This window comes from Podarcis muralis, chromosome 2, assembly GCF_964188315.1.
Source record: "Podarcis muralis chromosome 2, rPodMur119.hap1.1, whole genome shotgun sequence".
Lineage (NCBI taxonomy): Eukaryota > Metazoa > Chordata > Lepidosauria > Squamata > Lacertidae > Podarcis > Podarcis muralis.
In genome coordinates, this window is record NC_135656.1 from 60,513,383 (window position 1) to 60,530,127 (window position 16,745).

General features: G+C 39.4%; 1 protein-coding gene across 6 annotated transcripts; it reads right to left on the reverse strand.

Annotated features, from left to right (window-relative positions):
* Positions 1–802: 802 nt before the first annotated feature.
* CLK4 (CDC like kinase 4) lies at positions 803–15,924 on the reverse strand. Of its 6 annotated transcripts, XM_077924596.1 has the most exons (14): positions 15,806–15,900; positions 10,891–12,910; positions 10,328–10,479; positions 8,591–8,810; positions 7,374–7,461; positions 6,936–7,002; positions 6,262–6,378; positions 5,997–6,163; positions 5,801–5,895; positions 4,995–5,124; positions 4,651–4,733; positions 3,335–3,414; positions 2,180–2,267; positions 803–2,098 (listed from the first exon to the last, which is right to left on the reverse strand). In XM_077924596.1, exons 3-14 carry the CDS (start codon positions 10,477–10,479, stop codon positions 1,958–1,960), a joined length of 1,428 nt encoding a protein of 475 aa, XP_077780722.1. In that variant the 5' UTR covers positions 10,891–12,910; positions 15,806–15,900; the 3' UTR covers positions 803–1,957. The 6 variants fall into 6 exon arrangements, with proteins under 6 accessions (XP_077780722.1, XP_028574033.1, XP_028574034.1 ...); XM_028718200.2 differs by lacking the exon at positions 10,891–12,910 and having other exon boundaries at positions 15,806–15,924; XM_028718201.2 differs by lacking the exon at positions 10,891–12,910 and having other exon boundaries at positions 8,591–8,807.
* Positions 15,925–16,745: the final 821 nt, after the last annotated feature.

Genomic DNA, 16,745 nt, shown 5'->3' on the forward strand with positions numbered 1-16,745 from the left:
TAAACCCAACTCACCTGTGCTTCTATAATATGTAGTAGGACAGCACAGGCAGCCTCATTTCCCACTGGTATTTAAAGGCACTTCCACTCAGGGGCATCTTCTTTCACCCCCTACATATGAAGCTTGTATCAATTTGCTACAATTGGACATTTGACCAGTTTTTTAAAAAGCTAATTAATCCATCAAGTATTTTAAAAATCTAATTAGGTTTTAGCTTTTCATAACTTTCCAAAATGCTCTGTCTCATTTGCAGCAGTATCTCTTGTATTTTACTCCACATAGTACTTTCAGTATTTTCAAACACTACTAACTCCTCACTGGAGCTTGGATAGATCAACAAAAGGTGTACTCGCTGGTTCCTGCAGCAAGAGGGAGCCACTGACTGATAGGTATTGACCTTTGCCCAGGGATGACTACTTGTCTTCCTCTTTAGTTGGAGATTATTGTAATTACAGCAGGTGGGCAGCAGCAGATGTATTCCTGTGCTTCTAGGTTTGCCCTCTGACTTCTGCACGGTTGGAGAAAAGAATCCCTCACTTTTTATTCTTGCTACAAGTCATATACCAAGCTGTCACCTACACAATGACAACCAAATGACAACCAAATAATATCATTTGACTGGGCAATTGGCTGATTTGTCAACCCTATCTGGATTGTGACAATACACATTCCCTGACATATTTTTTTTGTTAACATCATTGAGTGCTAGTTACCATCTCTCAGACTATCCTACCGCACAGGACTGTTGTGAGAATAAGAAGAATCCTATGTACACTGATCTTGGTGAAGAACAGGCTATACGTGTAGTAAGTACATTTATTATTACTTTTCCTTGGATTGCAGTTACTATACAGGATGTTAAACATCATGTTACAAGGCTCATTGCATAAATCCAAATGCTGTAACAGACCTTAAATATAGTATTAAAAGATTCAATGCTGAGACACATGCTACTTTAAAGTTGATAATGAAAATGTGAATAATATCGCTAGCTGCAATTTCTGGTCTCTTTAGCAGACCAGGAAGTAGAATTATCTAGCAATTTTTGGCAAAGGTAAAGCATGGCTTTTTATCCACACCCCCAATATTCAAGCACCAAGAGCACAATCTGCCTACCATAAACAATCACATTCATAAGGACAATTGGTGAAATCCAACAGAAGACAAGTGAAGTTTTGCTTGCACAACTGGACTTTCCTTTCCTCCCCCTGCAGCTGACCCCACCAAATCTGCTCCAGAGGATCAGATTCCTGTGGAGCTGATTCTGTAGGCATGAAGAAAAAGGGGAAGTCCCATTACATGAGTGGAAGTGTGAATGCTCACACATGAACACCACTAGATTTCACCCAATTAATACAATGCTTTTACTTTTCAACTGTCTTTAATATCTCCCCTCCCGAATGAAATAAAGTAGATTTTACAAATCAACTTAATAAAAATGGGGAAACAATGCACTCATTAATTAAAATGGCTGGTAAATATATTCTGAAAAATAAAATGGCAGAGAGGCAATCAAACTAGATCTCATTTCAAATACTGTAGTATTTTAAAAGGTTAAAAAAATTTTAAACCTGCCTAAACACAACAATTTAAGGAAACATTGAGCCTAAAAAAGGACCTTTCCCAAACACTGACTTCAATCCTAAAAACACTCGGTATTAAAATGGTCCAACAATGTTTAACCATGTTACAGTCTTCAAAATATCAATAGTTGCCTCAATTCAAAAAAGTGCAATCACTTGTAGAAAATGAAAAAATTTAATGTGTACATTAATGCATCCATGATCAGTAATACCACAACTGTTCAACAAGAGAGCCACAGCATCGATACAAAAAAAATTATGGTAATATTTACAAAATAAATTGAAAAAATAATTTATTATTTACATCTTCTCACATTATGTTGTTAACTGACACAGTCTTATTGTCTCTTTGGAGGAAGATAGATCAAATGAGTTTATCTATTTTTTAAAGGGTCAAAAAAATGATGCTCCAGGGCTTCATCTAGAGTAATTCTCTTGACAGGGTCATACTCCAACATCCTACGAATAAGGTCAAAAAGATTTTTATGGTCTTTATCATGGGAGTGCATGAATTCCTGGAAAAAGAGAAAGAAACTTTAGATACATCTCTTTGGATTCCAGAATCAAGTAGAGGGAAGAAAATAATGCTCTCTTACCTTTAGTGGTTTACACCGCCTCCTAACATAGCGACCTGCAGAGCTATGTTCATCCCAGTCCAACTGGTCATGGTGGAAGTAGCGTTTCCTGTATACAAAAAAGCTACATGAAATATGCCCTTTCTTTTTTAGTTGTTGAAGTGCAGCCTTCTTCCCCTTGTCCTTGAGATATTTTTAATTTCCAGCTGATTCTCCTTGATTCCTTTCTCTCACCATTTCTGTGAGCTCTGGGCCACTTCCTTTACACATCCTGACAGGTATAATCTTCATCAGATCTTTTCCCAACAATAGTTTCTAAGGTTCCAAAAGTTCTTCCTCTGAACAATCTGACCACTGTCAGCTTTGTGGCCATTGCTACCTAATCCTATGCACGTGTCCTTGGAAGCAGGTCCCACTGAGATCAGTGGATGTATTCCATTGTGTACATAGGAGATCAGTCTTAAATCTAGCAGCTTAAATGCAAGCTTCAAAGAATGGGTGTCCATCCTTGCAGGTCTCTTACCTAAGCTCCCCTGTGCTCTTTCTTCTCTTAAGCATGTTTCCTCACTTCTCCTATCACACTTGTCTTATTTACTCATGGATTGCTGTGCTTAGTCTTACTCTGATGTTTCTCCTCCTCAGGAAGCCAAGAGGAAGCTCTAGAAATCTTACAGCTATATAGAGCAGTTTGGGGGGGGGGGGGAGAGGAGAGGAGGAGGAGGAGGGAAAAGGAGAGCTTCCCTACCACTTTGGTCTCTACATGTCAAACAATGAAATTAAACAGCTGCTGCTAAAATCAACTGTGAATTTCAAATACAGGGGAGAAGGAGAGGGAGAGCCCAGAGTACATATTCAGATCCATTATATATATGTTGTAGCTCAACAGGATTGAAGTGATAAATTTCAATTGGACAGACCAACTCCCCTTGTTTCATAATAAGTACTGGTGTCTCCTGTTGTTCTTAGCATTTTCATGTAATAACAATCACAAAATCATGTAAGAATTCCAACAGTCAATGAAATGGAAATTTTTGTTCAATTTAATTTCTTAACTGCAGAATGTGTAAGTGGCATATACAATTATAACTTCATGCTTAAGTAGTTTACAAAAACAGAAAACAAAGCAAATTTTTAACCACTTGTATAGAACATTTATACAATTTAAAATAAATTTACCTTGATTTTTTAATCATGTGCGTGGGTAAAGGTCCTAGTATCCTCTCCATCATTGCCAGATGTTCCTTACTATCATGTGTCTGGAAAGAGGAGGGGCAGGAATTGAATGTATGCAATATTTATTCTTTGTCACATTACCAACTGATGAAGTTAGAATCAAAATATACTTTGCCCATAAAAAACAGTTATACAGTAGTATAGAGGCGTCGTTTCCCCCCTCTAACTCAGTGTTGTTAATCTTCTAAGTATAACATTCCCACCCACCGCTCAGATTTCAGCTTTATGGAACACCAGAAGGAAACAAACCAAGGGATACAGAATAAAGAAAACAGAAAAAAGAACTGGTATAATCAAGATCATACAGAGAATTGAAATTTGTAATTAAGTCTCAAATGACGTCAGAAAAACATTAAACTTCCCAAATAACTGAAATTAGCTGAAACTGTCTTTTTTGCAGGCTGTTGTTAGAAGCAGATGTAATAAATATCCAACAAGTGGCATAAAAAGGCTGTGGTTTTTCCTTGTCTCTTATGTGTCAGTTTTTCTGCTGTCACCACCAACCAGACATTTCTAATACACACAGTAAGTCCCAAGTTTTCAGAAACTTCTACTGCTGAGCAACTGTTTGTCTAGCAATGACCAACAGAAATAACAGCAGGTCCTTGAATAGCATATCTTTGTTCTGGCCCATCAAAATTGATAACAGAAAGAACTCTGGCATAAGCACAATAGAAGCCCCAGTGAAATGCAGCAGTTTCAGATCTACATTATACCAAAAAGCGTGCAGTCCCTCCAAAGATGTTATCAACAAGTATACCATAAATATATTGAATTGTATCCAACAGTGACACTCAGTTAATGGTACAGATTCCTTCAACAGAACAGAAAGGGGTGCAATTTTTGGCGATTGCACCCTTCTGACTTCACAGCCCAGCCTAAATCTGCTCCAGAGGGTTTGGGGACTGTCAGGGGAGGATTTAAGGGAGACCCTGGGGTAAGAGTGGAAAACTTCCTTCCCTGATCTGCAGGTGGAGGCCTTACCGTCAGCTGAGTGGCTCTAATGGATGCAGTTCAAACTCTTTCCACACATTTTACAAAGTAACTTTATTCTCCAAACAATCTCAGGCAAAGGCTTTAAATGTTGGTGTGTTATGAAACCTTTGCAGGACTAGCGTACATTTAACATTTCGAGCATTTCAACTCTACATACTTGTAGAAATGCCAAAAATCAAATGAAAGCATTAACATATATTTTAAACCAGATTTTGAACTGCAACTCAGGTGAAAAGTTCTAAATAAAAATGACATACACATACCTGAAAGACTGTAAAACCAAGGTAATATTCAATCAGAATGCACCCTATGCTCCAGACATCACAGGGTTGGGACCACCCAAGTGCTATAACACAATTCACAAAACATTAGTTAATTGAAAATTCAATTCAGACTAGAAATCCATCTCCTGAACAATCTTGAGGTTATTTCATAAACCATCCACCATTCTTAGATTTACTATTTTCCTCCACTTTTATGAAACACAACTAAGCAGTAATATTATACATGACTATTAAAAGTAATTTTTCAAATGTTTGAATTAGATAAATATTATTTAAATATGTTTCCTTGAATTGTTACATTTCCAGGAAAATTCTCTACTAACCTAATATAACTTCAGGTGCTCTGTAGTGCCTTGTAGACACTAAAGTGCTATGATGTTCATTGTCATATGTTGCACTTCCAAAGTCTACAATTTTAATATCTGTATTTTTCAGTGTCCGTTCATCCCGCCTCTGTAACAAAGTAAAAATGAACACCATTATTTTTTTAAAAGAAGTTGAATCTCATTGTTAACCTGCTCTCATCACAAAGACTTAACAAACCATGCTTTCTACAGATTAACTCCGTCCTGTGTCTACTGTTCATGCACATGGAATTGGCAAAATGTAATACCCTTGGCTCGCCTTCTTCCTATTTGGGGGTGGGGGAAGCCTCTATACTTACCTAAGGCAAATGTAGTTTAACAAGCCATGCTTTTCATATTAAGAGCAATGATACAACAGCTAACCTAGGTGAACTAATTTTTTTATAGGAAATCCAAATTCACAGTTTCACAGTTCCTTAGCTATACTATATCCATAAGCCTTGTGAGAAATCACATCAACATAACGATTAGTAGTACAAGTACTGGTTTGCTTTGTCATCAGCACATCTGCTGCATCTTCACATAAATGTGAAAAAAATGATGGATCTTCTGTTCAAGGCCTTTACTATCATTTATCAATAGATTTTGGTCTTAGCAGCCACGAAGTACTTAAGTAGAATACCTGAATATGCACTTGAATGCATCTTGTGTTACAGTAAAGGCTGCTTGATGCGAGCAAAACTTAGAAATTGTATATGGCATGGTTGACTATAAAAAAGTAGAAATAGCCCACTGGGAAGAAGTCTTAAAGCAAGTGAACTTACCATTTTAGAATTATACTTTACTATATAATCAGATTCTACAAATAAAATATTTTCAGGTTTCAGATCTGTATGAGTCAACTTATTGTGATGCAAGACTGCCAAAAAAAAGAGAGAGAGAAAGTAGGAACGCAAAACTCAAATCAATGCCTATAATTTTAGGTTATGGAGAAATTCTTTAAAATTTAAATATACTTACAGTTTATAGAATGACAAATCTGATAAGCCATCTTCCTAATAAGTTCAATAGGAAAAGGCAAAAAGCTATTTTCTTTAATAAAGTCATAAGTACTGAGTCCCAGCAGCTCAAATACAATGCAAACATGGCCATGATGTTCAAATGATTCCAGCATCTGTACACAACAGCTAGAAAAAAAAGAAAGCAACCAGAACAATAACTGAATAAAAACAATTGGTAATTGAATACTGTTTAAAATAATGCTTTCATTCTAGTTTATACTTACAATCTGCTGCCAGGATCCAAGGCATTTAAGTGCTCCAATACCTGAATTTCTGAACGAGCTGCTTCTCGGTATCTACCAACACTTTTCACAATTTTTATAGCTACATGCATCCCTTTCCTATGGAATAAAGTAAAATACTGTCAATTAAATTTGCCCATTCTCAACCAAGTGTCAAGCATTCCACTGCAGACTGGATGCATCAGTAAATCATGGTTATTTTACACTTATTATAACACTTTCAAGGTTGAGACAAACAAGCTAACAACTTTGTGTTATCATCCGTTTTATTTGTTGTACATGTTCACAGAAGGACATAGCAACTGCAGTGAGCATCTAATTATTAATGTTAAGAATGAAATAACTTCTACTGTTAGCCCAAGTATGATTGAAAGTTGCATTACACAAATTAAAGCCAGGTGCACCCAGGTGCCCAGAAGGAGAGTTGAAATAACAGCTGGTGGTGGGGAGAACTGCTTCTTACTGGGGATGGTGTGTTTGTTGAAATGCACCTCTTATTTATTTCAAAATACTGCATTACAGAAATATTATTGTCTAATTTTCTGTTCTTAAGTCTCACAAAACTTCATGTACGTTGGATAGCATGTACACTGGATTTCTACCTTCAGATGGAAAACATTGTTTCAGAGATACTTTTGAAAATATTGCATACTTACATGTGATGATCAATGCATTCTACTACTTTTCCAAAAGCACCTTCCCCTAAAGTTGAAATAATTTCATCTAAAAAATAAACCAAAGCTTTTATTGAAGTAGCTGAAGAAAGATTAACATTGTTAAGCATGTCGTAGTAAAAACATTAACTTAGTGTTTGCCTTTGAAAGCATTATTTTATTGGATAGGTGTCATGAAACAGCTATCTAGCTATCAGTCTAAACTTAAGCTGCATTTACTATTGTAGCATTGAATAGCAATATTTAAGAATACAGAAATGAAAAGAAATGTAAAATAATACAAAGACAAAAGAAAAGACAAGAGAGGGCAATGAAGATTTTTTTTTATCCCCCCCCCCAGCCCTACTCCTCTTCTAACATACTAGTCTAAACAGATTTTTTGCTGATTTTTTAAAAAAAGGGTTGAAAAATATTCTATACATCTTGCTCTTAGTACGTCTCCACTTTGACAGATCAGGTGACCCTCCTCATCCTCTACACTCCTGGATCTTTTCCTTCGGTGACTCTTCTGGAAACGGCACCAAGATCGTCCAGCCAATCAATATATCAGAGTGAATTCAGGGTAGAATACGCAATTCATTCAGCGGGGATATTCAGGCATTCAGTTACGCACCAGGCCACGAACAGTTGGCAGGAGCAATTTCAAATTCAGTCCCCAGAAATTCACAGGGCACAGTTTATGTTACAGAAGAAAAACATGGCAAGGAACAGATTTTCAGATAAATATTTAAGAGTAGTAAGACAACAGAAACACAACACAATTTTGTTCTCAAATTATGGATTAATTGAAGACTAAAATTTAAATTTGCAATGTAAATATTTACTTTTGCTATTTGAAAAGATTTTGTCATTTGTGTCTACTTTTTTGAAATCATAACTAGGTCTGATCTCCTTGAATATCTAGCAAAGTATTTTAAAATAATTATTATTATTAAAAAAGCAGAATTTCAAAGCAATTAATTTTTTTCTTCCATATTTCAAAAAGCTAAAGGGAAAATATTCATAATTCATGAAATGCAGTCTACCATCTAATATTCTGAGTGTATTGATCCAGAAGTACAAATACTATTGAAACCATAATAATCCTAAATTTGAATGCAGACATCAGCAGTGTCATACAGTTTCTGGAAAATCCAAACTCCTTTCCTTGCTAATTGGTAGAGGGAATGCTTTCTGACAGATCAGTGAATGATCAAAATTTGCATGGGACTGAACTAAACTACTGAATAGAAACATGCTGAATTCATTAGACTTTTTTCACAGCCTAATTCCATGTAAATTAATACCTTCTGTGTCTTTGGAGATGGGATGGAAAGAGTGGCTTCAAAAGGATATAAAACTCATTCAAATGAGAACAGCACTTGACTGCTTCTCTCTACCAGCTCAACTAAGAAATCATTCAAGTTTTTGAAAGCTTCAGACAAAAACTCATGTGGTTGGCACCACTCACTATGTAAACATTTTCAAATGTCTGAATACATGCTATGTATATATTTACAGCAGATTAAGAGAACCCAGGTTTAATTGTAGCTCAGGTAACTGAAACTTTTTAAACATTGATACTCAGAGAATCTGATACTCCGTGAAGAAACTTAAAACACTAATACATTGTTAATACATTTTTAAAGTATGCATACCGAATACAAGCTGTCATGGGGGTCATGTTTCTTATGCTTTCTTTTATGACTACTTTTCCCACTTTGACCAGAGGATTTGCTAAAATGATGTTGGCGACTCTTTTCATACTCTCTGCAATGCTTATAGTCATCTACATCACGGAAGTCATTTATATACTCCTCAACATATCTTCGGTCATGACGGTCTCTCCTAGTTATGGATCTATCTTCCAAGTAGCTGCTGAAAACAAATAAATATTATTTTTTCAACTTTTTTTTTAAAAAACCTTGTTGAAAGATAAATCTACCCACCATCAAAAGGTAAATAAGTTAAAAGTATACTAAGACTCTTATTACCTTGAGCTCACAAGAATTATACCCTTCCTGCTAGATATGCAAAGAAGTCTAGTAAACTATCCCATGTACATTGCAACAATATGAAAACCTGCGTCTAAATAACTTGTGCAAGTATGGAGTGCTCCCAAAAGGAAAATCACTAATTCAATGCATCACTTAGATTCACAAGAAAGCCATAAACTTGCCTCTTCTTCAAAGGCAATGACTGCTTTCTTGGGACAGCTTTCTTATTCATCAGCCTTGCTCTATCTCACTTGCTGATAACACTAAATCTCATGAAGTTACATTCAAAACTAACAACAGTCAAGAGCTAGGTGAATAGTGAAGGCCTAGAGCAGGGGTCTGCAACCCGCGGCTCCGGAGCTGCATGTGGCTCTTTTACACCTTTGCCGCGGCTCCGGGGTGGATACTAGCGAGGGGAGGAGGTACATTGTGCGCCCCGACACTCCCCACTGTGGCGGGCGCTGTACTGGCTGTGACGTCGCATGGGGGCGGTGCGTGCGTTAGTCACACACCGTCCCGACGTCACCTTCCCGCCCGCTGTCAGATCGGAGGGCAGCGGCGCGCATGCTTTAAATGTCGCAATGGTTTTGCGGCTCCCAGGTTTTTTCCCCCTTCGGAAACGGGTCCAAGTGGCTCTTTTTGTCTTGAAGGTTGCAGACCCCTGGCCTAGAGCAAAATAACTACCAATTCAAAGGGCCTGATTTCAGAAACCCATACAAAACACCCATACAAAGCAGTACAGAAAACAAGTCAGAGTCAAATTGGACTTTTATTTATATCAGTAAATATAAAGGTCCCACTATTGGAACACTTTCTCCAAAATCTCAACTTATCGAAACACAAAGTATTATATCAAAACCTCACTACACAAATAGCTGAATCAGATAACCAAACGAGAGTCTGCCCGCTTCCTTATTTGTGTTTTGCTGGTGGGCAGAAATCACTGGGGGAGGGAGACAGATCAGACAAATCAGTGAGCAAGAGAGATGGCTGCAGCAATTTCAGGCAGAAAGCATGGAGGGAGAAAGCATGGATTAGAAATGAATCACATTTCATCTATATGTATATACTGATGTATTAATACGGTACTGTCTACATATACACATAACTACACATGTGTGTACACACACACAGATATATCTGAAAGCAATCTGGACCACAACTGCCTTCTTAAATAGTGCTTTAAAAACTTTTGCTCATTTCCATACTCTCAAGATGAAAGAAATAATGAATAACATCACAGCAACTATTATTCATTTTTAAGTGAACTACCAGTGAAAAACTCTGATTGTAACAGCAATATGAAAACTTAAAAATGACAAATGTAAATCAATAAAAGATTTAAGTTACATCTAGTTAGATGATCATTAGATGATCATTAAGTCAAGAGTCATTTACCTGTTGGCACTTTTAAGTGATTTATAGCATCTGCCTTCTCTTTCACTGCTATGTGACTTCCGCCTGCGTTTTTGGCTATGTGTGCTCTTTTCTTCATCCCAGCTCCTTCTTTCACCCTGCCCAGAGCACTGCGTTGGCTTTGAGTGCTTCATCTAACACAGGAAAATATACCAAAGCAAAAAGGTTACATTTCAATGAGAAAATAAAGATGAGAGATTAACAACCCCCTCCTGCACGTGTTTATTTAGATGTTAAACAGGGCTAACGCCTAGATAGCACACACCTGTGCACACTTACTTGGGAGTAAGTCCCACAGAACACAGTGGAACGGGCTTCTGAGTGAACATACAAAGATTGGGTTGTGAAATAACTTTAGTCTGTGAAAGGCATTTACAACTGAAAATGTGAAGAAATAAAACAAGTGTGGGGTGAGAATATATCATCAATACAGACTATTTTCAGCTGCCCCATCTTGTTGCTCTGGTATCCCTGCCCTTGTTTCACTTGGACCTAGGTTACATTATCTATCTCATAAGGCAAGACCAACGAGTATACAGTCATACCTCTTGTTACGTCCGCTTCATGGTACATTCTTGCAAGATACGTCCCACGGCGACCCAGAAGTACCGGAAAGGGTTACTTCCAGGTTTCGCCGCTCGCACATGCGCAGACGTGCAAAATGACGTCAAGTGCATGCGCATAAGCAGCGAATCGCGACCCATGCACGTGCAGACGTGCGTTGCGTTCTGCTCATGTTGGAAACGGGGCTCCGGAACGGATCCCGTTCGCAACCAGAGGTGCCACTGTACAAAACAATCAAGATTAGTGTATTTCAAACTTTGCAATCACAAGGACTAGAAATATATACTTAGAGGATAGAACCAAGAGTATTTAAGAAATGGAACTGCATATCATACCCCATTATGTTTTATGAATAGAAATGCTTATAGATGAAAACCTATTTTCTTCATCCATTGTTAAATCTGATTGATATACTATATATATGTCAAATTGGTTGTGAAACTACCCTCCCACACTAATTTGTTCTTAAGAATCAAGCTACCATATTTTTCGCTCCATATTTTTTGCACCTAGTTTTTAGAGGAGGAAAACAAGAAAAAAATATTCTGAATCAAATGTTGTACTAAACTATTTAATAAACAACCGGTATATCAGAATCATATTACAACCATGTAAAGTGAACAGCAGTCAACATTGCATTAAGAACCATCATCACATTCATTAACAAAGGAAGAGAGACTTTAAGGTTCGGATACTCTTCTAGTCTTATTTGAACCCTAAGAACTCATCAGTGCGAGAGTCAGAATTTATGAAGCTCAGTTGCTCACAATCACTGACATCACTTTCTTCACTATCTTCATATAAAATACCATCTTCGTTTCCATCCAAAGCATTGCTAATGCCACATTTTTTGAATGACTGTACAACGATTTCCTCCTTTACTGAGTGCCATGATGTTTTCACCCATTCACAAACTTGAGTGATAGTGGGCCCCTTCATTCGTCCAGTAGGTGTCAGATCATGATTACCAGCAGCCATCCATTTGTTCCGTTCTTTTCGCATAAAGACCTTAAATGCCTTGTTGATGGAAACGTCGAGAGGTTGCAATTGGCTGGTAAGACCTCCAGGAATTACAGCTAGATGAGTCTTCACTTCTTTAAAGCACTTTTTTGTAATTTCGCTAATATGTGCTCTAAACTGGTCAAGTACTAATAAGGCAGGTTTTTTCAAAAGCCCTCCAGGACGTTTGGACCACACTTTTTCAACCCATACTCTCATTCCATTTTCGTCCATCCATCCTTTCTCATGAACATGTACGACAATTCCTTGTGGAATCACTTCTTCTGGAAATGTTTTCCTTTTGAAAATTAACATGGGTGGCAATTTGGTGCCGTCTGCACAGCAAGACAACACAACTGTGCAATAGGTTTTCTCATGTCCTGAGGTTTTCACGGCGATAGTTTTGGTATCTTTCAGATCAACAGTCCTATTAGATGGCACATCAATGATTAGCGGGACTTCATCCATATTCCAAATCTGGCCAATTTCAAATCCATTTCTCTTCCTAGCATCTATTACAAATTTATGAAAAGACAGAATCTTAGATTCATATTCTTCTGGCATTTTTTGTGCAATTCTAGTTTTGGTGCACATATCAAGGCCACATTGCTTCATAAATCTGTAGCACCATGATGGTGATCCAGTAAAATCGTGAATGCCTTTCTCTACAGCAATGCGTTTGGCTTCATATATTATCATTTTTGTAGAGACTACGAAGCCATTCTTCCGGTGATTTTTGATCCATTCTTTCATGGCCACGTCCAACTGTGGCCTCTTTGCAGCATTTCCACGAAAAGTGTGCTTACTTTTATCTGCTTTTTGCAGCTGATCCTCCTGTTTCCTCCACTCTCTTATCATTTTTTCAGTTGGAGGTGACCCAAAATGTCTCTCCGCTGCTCTGTTTCCATGCTCCTTAGCATATTTTACTACCTCTAGTTTAAAAGGAATCTTATATGCTAGTCTTTTCTGCTTTATCATCCTTATCAGAATGGGGGAGGTTTTCTGCAAGAAAATACAGTGATGTACAAACTGTCAGTAATGTACGGTTTCTCCAATGTTTACCACTGAGTGCTGACCATACCTTTAACTAATGGCATCACAGTAAACATAGCCAACATACAGTCTGTATAAAAAAGAATTACCGTATCACCCTAAAGGTTTATTGATATTATAGCATATGCTATCACTTTCTTGAATTGTCCTAGGCATAGCAGCCAACTCCTAAGAGGCCTAGGTGCCTTTGCCGCCCCCCATTAAATATTTGAGGGAGTCCCCGCCCCCATGTTGATGGGCATTGTTATTCATATAGTGTGCATGCACTTTGTCTTGAGACTGCAGCAGTTCTCAACCTGTGGGTCCCCAGATGTTGTTGAACTACAAGGCTGAATTGCGGTATGTGAGGTGGGGCTTACCTGCCCCCCCAATATTTTATTGAAGTTGGAAGAGGGAGGGAAGGGAGAGCTCACATTTGTGCACGCCTGTGGTGGGCAGCTGCCTTGCCTTGCTGGAACCGGAGCAAAAAGAGGAGGAGGAGACACCAGGGCAGAAGCCCTGTAAGCCGCTCTCCCTTTGCTTGAATTACTGGTACAGTCAGTTGGGGGGAGGGGTGGAAGGGGCTGCCCTCTGCCCCTCCTTCCGGCTCATTGTAAAGCAAGCAGAGTAAGAGCTGCTTACACGCGTGTAAACGGCTCTCCTTTTGCTTGAATTACAGTCATCCTGTCAGTCCCTTCTCCCACCTCACCAAAAAGCCAGAGCGGCAGACACGCTCGGTGCGCCTCTTGCTGGCTTTCCAATGAGCCGGAAGGAGGGACGGTCCCTTCTCCCACCTCACTGAAAAGTCAGCAAGAGCCGCTTCTCCTGTCTGCATTCGCTCCATAAGACGCACACACATTTCCCCTTAGTTTTTAGGAGGAAAAAAGTGTGTCTTATGGAGTGAAAAATACGGTATATGCTTTAAGGTTTCACTGTGCATTAGTCATTTGAAGGTTAGCTGTGTAACTTAAATCCCACCTTGCTGGATAACATTTCATCATCTGTTAGCTCTCAATATTATATTACAGATCTATATAAATCCTGAAAAATCCAAGCATTTTGGGACTGAAAGCACCATAAAAATATTTAAATAAATAAAATAGGTCTTCTCATAGGCAGAGCACTCAAGGCTTCAGCAAACAGTTATGGACACAAACAAATAAAACTCAATCATAATTTGTGTCAGCTTTCCATGATCAAAACAGCCATATAGGACATTAATTAAATACGTATCAAAATATTACCGGAGTATAATATTCCATCCAATATAGCTCCCCAACCTGTTCTAAAAAGTGGGATATACTAAAAAAAAGGGGGGGCATACTTTAAAGACAAAACAAAACCATCCCTGTTCACGTGGTCGACTTCACTTCCCTACCCTCTGCTGTTTACCTGAGTAACCAAATTTCCATTCCCACCAGGATGAAAAATTTTGACTGACACTTTTATTTGAGCTCCTGTATTTTGGTTAATTGGACTCATTTCAGCTTACATTGAGTTGGGGAGGGAAGAGCTGTTGGGGTTACTCAAAATGGCACAAGAAGCGTGTGAAGCAGATAGTGATGCAATAAGCCCATCAAGCCTGGAATATCTGCGGTGCCAAGAAAGCTACAAATTCTCCAACTTCTTGGAGGACTGTTTCAAAATTGGTCGGTGAATTTCTAAAATGAAAAGAGGGCCGTTCTCAAGCCTGGAGCCAACATTGGATCTGAAAGGCATCTCCACTAATCCCAAATGGATTGAGACATAACCTATGCAGCTATCAACTAAGAATGCTCTGGGACTCAATTTCCTGCATGAAGTAGGAGGCTGGACTAGATGGCCTGCAAAATGACACCACCCCCAAGCCTACACCTCTGCGCCCACAATCACTTGGTGGTGATGAAAGGTATTCTCCCATAGTCAGAAAGTTATTCGTTTGCACTTCCAGGATGTTTTAAAATAAGTTCTAACGGGAAGCTCCGCATGTTTAAACACTCGGATTGAACTGTCACATCCGTCAACGTTTATGAAACAAAACATGCTTTCTATTCCAAAACTAATTGGGTGTTTTATTCTGTGTGCACCCTGAACCGAATGCTTCCATCAAGGCTGTCTGTGTAAAATATGCAGTAGCTATAAGAAGTGTTGCTTCTTCGTGGTAGGGCTTAATTCTAAAACTAGAAATGCTGGGCTTTGCCACTCTCTGGAAGCCACGCCCAAAAATTTAAACTGGATGTAAATTTCGAAAATATAAGATAAAAAACAAATAAAATAAAACCTACATACAGCAAGTGTTTTGTGTTGTGTAGGCTCCTATGATGTAAATAATGGGCCCTGCCTTCTAGCCTGCTCCCTAAAATAGCACATATTTTGTTATGTGCAAATGGCTTTAGATACCTACTAGGTCCATAAATTACCATATTCAATACAAAAAATAGCGACAATTTGTTGTTGACAAAGGATAACTGGACATATAAAGGGCCCCATTATCTTCAGTAGCTTAGGGCCTCATCAAACGTAAATCCGGCCCTGCCCCCCCCCCAAGGCTGCACAAGTCTAGGGGGTGAGGGGTTAGGAAGTGCTGGAGGCCTCCGTCTCCGAAGCTCAAATCCGCCCCTCCAAGCGAGGTCTTAAAAAAAAAACAACAACACGCTTTTAACGCGTAAAAAAATATTCCCCACCTTGCATCCTCTTACTCTCTATATCCCAACGACTGTGGGGGGGGGGGGGGATGTGTGAGAGGAATTGAAGCCCCACAGAGCAAAACAAGGACCTGATTTCCCGCCCCTACAAAGGGCCTTACGAGAAAGAGAGAGAGAGAGAGAGAGAGAGAGAGAGAGAGAGAGAGCGCAACGGGCCGCTTCCCGTCCCTCCGCCACTTACGCTCAACGGCGAGCTGCGAAGGATAAACGTGTCTTCTTCCGTCCGCAAACAAACAAAATGGCGGCTACCCTCCTCTCCCTCTCCTTCTCCCTCGCCCTAGCCACGCCCGTAATTGCGGGGTTGCGTCACACGTCCTGATGCGTAGACTTATGATATATAGAGGCGCGCGCGCGCGCGCGCACACACACGCAAACAATGCCCGACTACTGCGTGGGCTGTGAACGACGCTTTTTGTTTCTGGTTTGTAGCAGCAGCTGCGGCAGAAAGCAGCTCCAGAAATACAGAGCGCTTATCCTGTGCGCGGGTCTTGCTTGTGGGCTTGTTTGATGTTTTGCTATTTTTATATGTATATATGCTGTAAGCCCTCCAGAATGGCTAAGGGAAAGCAGCCAGATGGGCGGGGTATAAATGTTGTTGTTATCGAAGGCATCTAGTTGTTGGCCGCTGGTTGGGATTTTATATAAGCCTTTGACCTCAGGGCTCTTACGTTCCCAACTTTTGAAAGTGGGGGGGGGGGGCTCTGTTTCTGATGCTACCTTTTGGGGTTTTGCTGTTATTTGAAGTGGCGGGGAGGGAGACACGCTTCTTCAAGATCTTGCGAGGTTCTCCAGTTAATTCGAAACAGCATTAAAATGCAACCAGGAAACTGTCTCCAGACAATGGGATTATCTCCTCTAATATTTCCTATCTCTATATAAAGCGGGATGGGCGCGGGGAATGTAGGTTCTGCGTTTGCATTCCAGCTGAGGCCCCGCCCACAGCGGGACTCCCTCTGGGAGGACAGACAGAAGTTGGCTAGAAGAGTGAAGATGGTGGGGATGATAGCAGCCTTGCTTACTCGGGAGTAAGCGCCACCGAATCTAGTAGGACCTACGTCTGAGCAAACATGCTTAGGCTTGCTCTGGATGTCAGGATCAGCAAGCTCCTCTTTCCCAACTCA